At 35.4% G+C, this 1,867-nt stretch overlaps 1 protein-coding gene across 1 annotated transcript; it reads right to left on the bottom strand.

The window, feature by feature from the left end:
• Positions 1 to 588: 588 nt before the first annotated feature.
• Positions 589 to 1,861, bottom strand: LOC127160639 (B-cell receptor CD22-like; the record flags this gene model as incomplete). Its single annotated transcript, XM_051103299.1, has 2 exons — positions 1,819 to 1,861; positions 589 to 855 (listed from the first exon to the last, which is right to left on the bottom strand). Coding segments are annotated over exons 1-2 (283 nt in total), but the record flags the coding sequence as incomplete, so codon positions are not given.
• Between the last annotated feature and the right edge of the window lie 6 nt (positions 1,862 to 1,867).

A 1,867-nucleotide genomic window follows, 5' to 3' on the forward strand; every position in this document is an offset into this window, starting at 1 on the left:
ATTTGAAATACTTGTTTTCATACTAAGTATACTACAAATACATTTACATATTATTTTCATATTATAAACTGGTATACTTAAAGTATAAAGTGTAAATTGTAACAACTAATTTTGTGGCATAAGTGCAGTTATGTTTTTTTGACACCAACTGTCTTTATTTTAAAATGATTAAGAATTCACTTGTGTCCTTTTGCCAGTAGAAAGAGCTCATCAAGAGCTTTCATTTGAAATACATATATCTCCATTTCACTCAAAATGTCACTTACGCCCTTCTGGTTCTCACCCCTTGATATATAATTCTGCTCTAGTCTTAAAGAGACAGTTCTCCCAAAAAAACCACTGACTTTCATTGTATGAGTAAAATCAAAATATCTTCTTTAGTGTTTTACAGAAGAAAGAAATCCATACAGATTTGAAATGGCAAAAAAACAATGTCATCAAAGAATGTTTGAAGAATATATCCAAACTATTGTGCTGATACATCGACTAAACCTACAATCAGCATCCAGGACCGAAACAATCCATTTTATAATTGATTTTAAGGTGCTAAAGAATCTGAGAAAGTAAAATGGGTTATAAAATACTCACACTGAATGTCCAGCATCACTGATGAGTTTTGGCTGCCATGTTTGTTCTGAGCTGTACAGTGGTACCAGCCTCTGTGTTTCAGGTCGGTCCTATTGATGGTAAGAGTGTGTCCAGTCTGCAGCTGCTCCAACTGTCCTTCACTCTCTCTGGACCAGGTGTAGTTCAACACTGCTGGATTTGCATCACTGCTGCAGATCAGAGTCACTGAACTGCCCTCCAACACAGAGCTGGAGGGAATTGCTGAAACTGATGTGTTTTTTGGGGCATCTGAGAATAAAAGATAAAAAGATTGGTAGAGAAAGGAATAACTAATGCCATTTTGTTTGATATTTTATCTAATGCAAAATTATGTGTAGCTGAAGTGTCCAAAAGTGTTCAAATACGTTTTGGGCTGTAAGAAATTATAATCTGCCTCAACCAAACTTCCACTCTAAAATATGTAGACTATTCTCCTTTCCTTACAAAGTGTTTGATTTTCATAGAGATAATTCTTCCTGATCTCAATAATAAGTAAATAGTATCGCCAAAGTGTTACTTCATCACTTATAGTGTGGGAGCGGCAGTAGGCCATCAAGAACCATCTGCTGACCAAAACTGTATATGAATATAATTGCTAGGGATTCTAGATAATCTTATCACCTTAACATTTGGTTGTTCCCACCTGAAAGACGACCAAAGATGTGGGAACAGAAGGCTATGACTTTCATTGTTATCCGCAATTTACATTTAAGACGAAACTTCATTTACATGTCTAGCGGGAAGATGAACGTAATACAGTATAAAATGTTTGAGCTTAGGATGCCTGGATTCATTCTGACTCTGCTGAATCTGAAGTGCTGCCTGTACTTTGTCACTGCTACACTGTAATAAAAGTTATTCTTCATCAAGATCTTCGACATCCTCATCACTTTTTCTTACAGGGCCATTGTATATATACTTTTTCTAGTTTTAAAGAGACAGTTCTCCCAAAAACCCACTCACTTCCATTGTATGAGTAAAATCAAAATATCTTCTTTAGTGTTCTACAGAAGAAAGAAATCCATACAGATTTGAAATGGCAAAAAAACACTGTCATGAAAGAATGTTTGAAGAATATATATCCAAACTATTGAGCTGATACATCAGTTAAACCTACAATCAGCATCCAGGACTGAAACAATTCATTTTATAATTGACTTTAAGGTGCTAATGAATGTGATGAGGTAAAATGGGGTGTTATGTAATACTCACACTGAATGTCCAGCATCACTGATGAGTTTTGGCTGCCATGTTGGTTCTG

The sequence above is a fragment of the Labeo rohita genome, unplaced genomic scaffold (genome assembly GCF_022985175.1).
Source record: "Labeo rohita strain BAU-BD-2019 unplaced genomic scaffold, IGBB_LRoh.1.0 scaffold_409, whole genome shotgun sequence".
Taxonomy (NCBI): domain Eukaryota; kingdom Metazoa; phylum Chordata; class Actinopteri; order Cypriniformes; family Cyprinidae; genus Labeo; species Labeo rohita.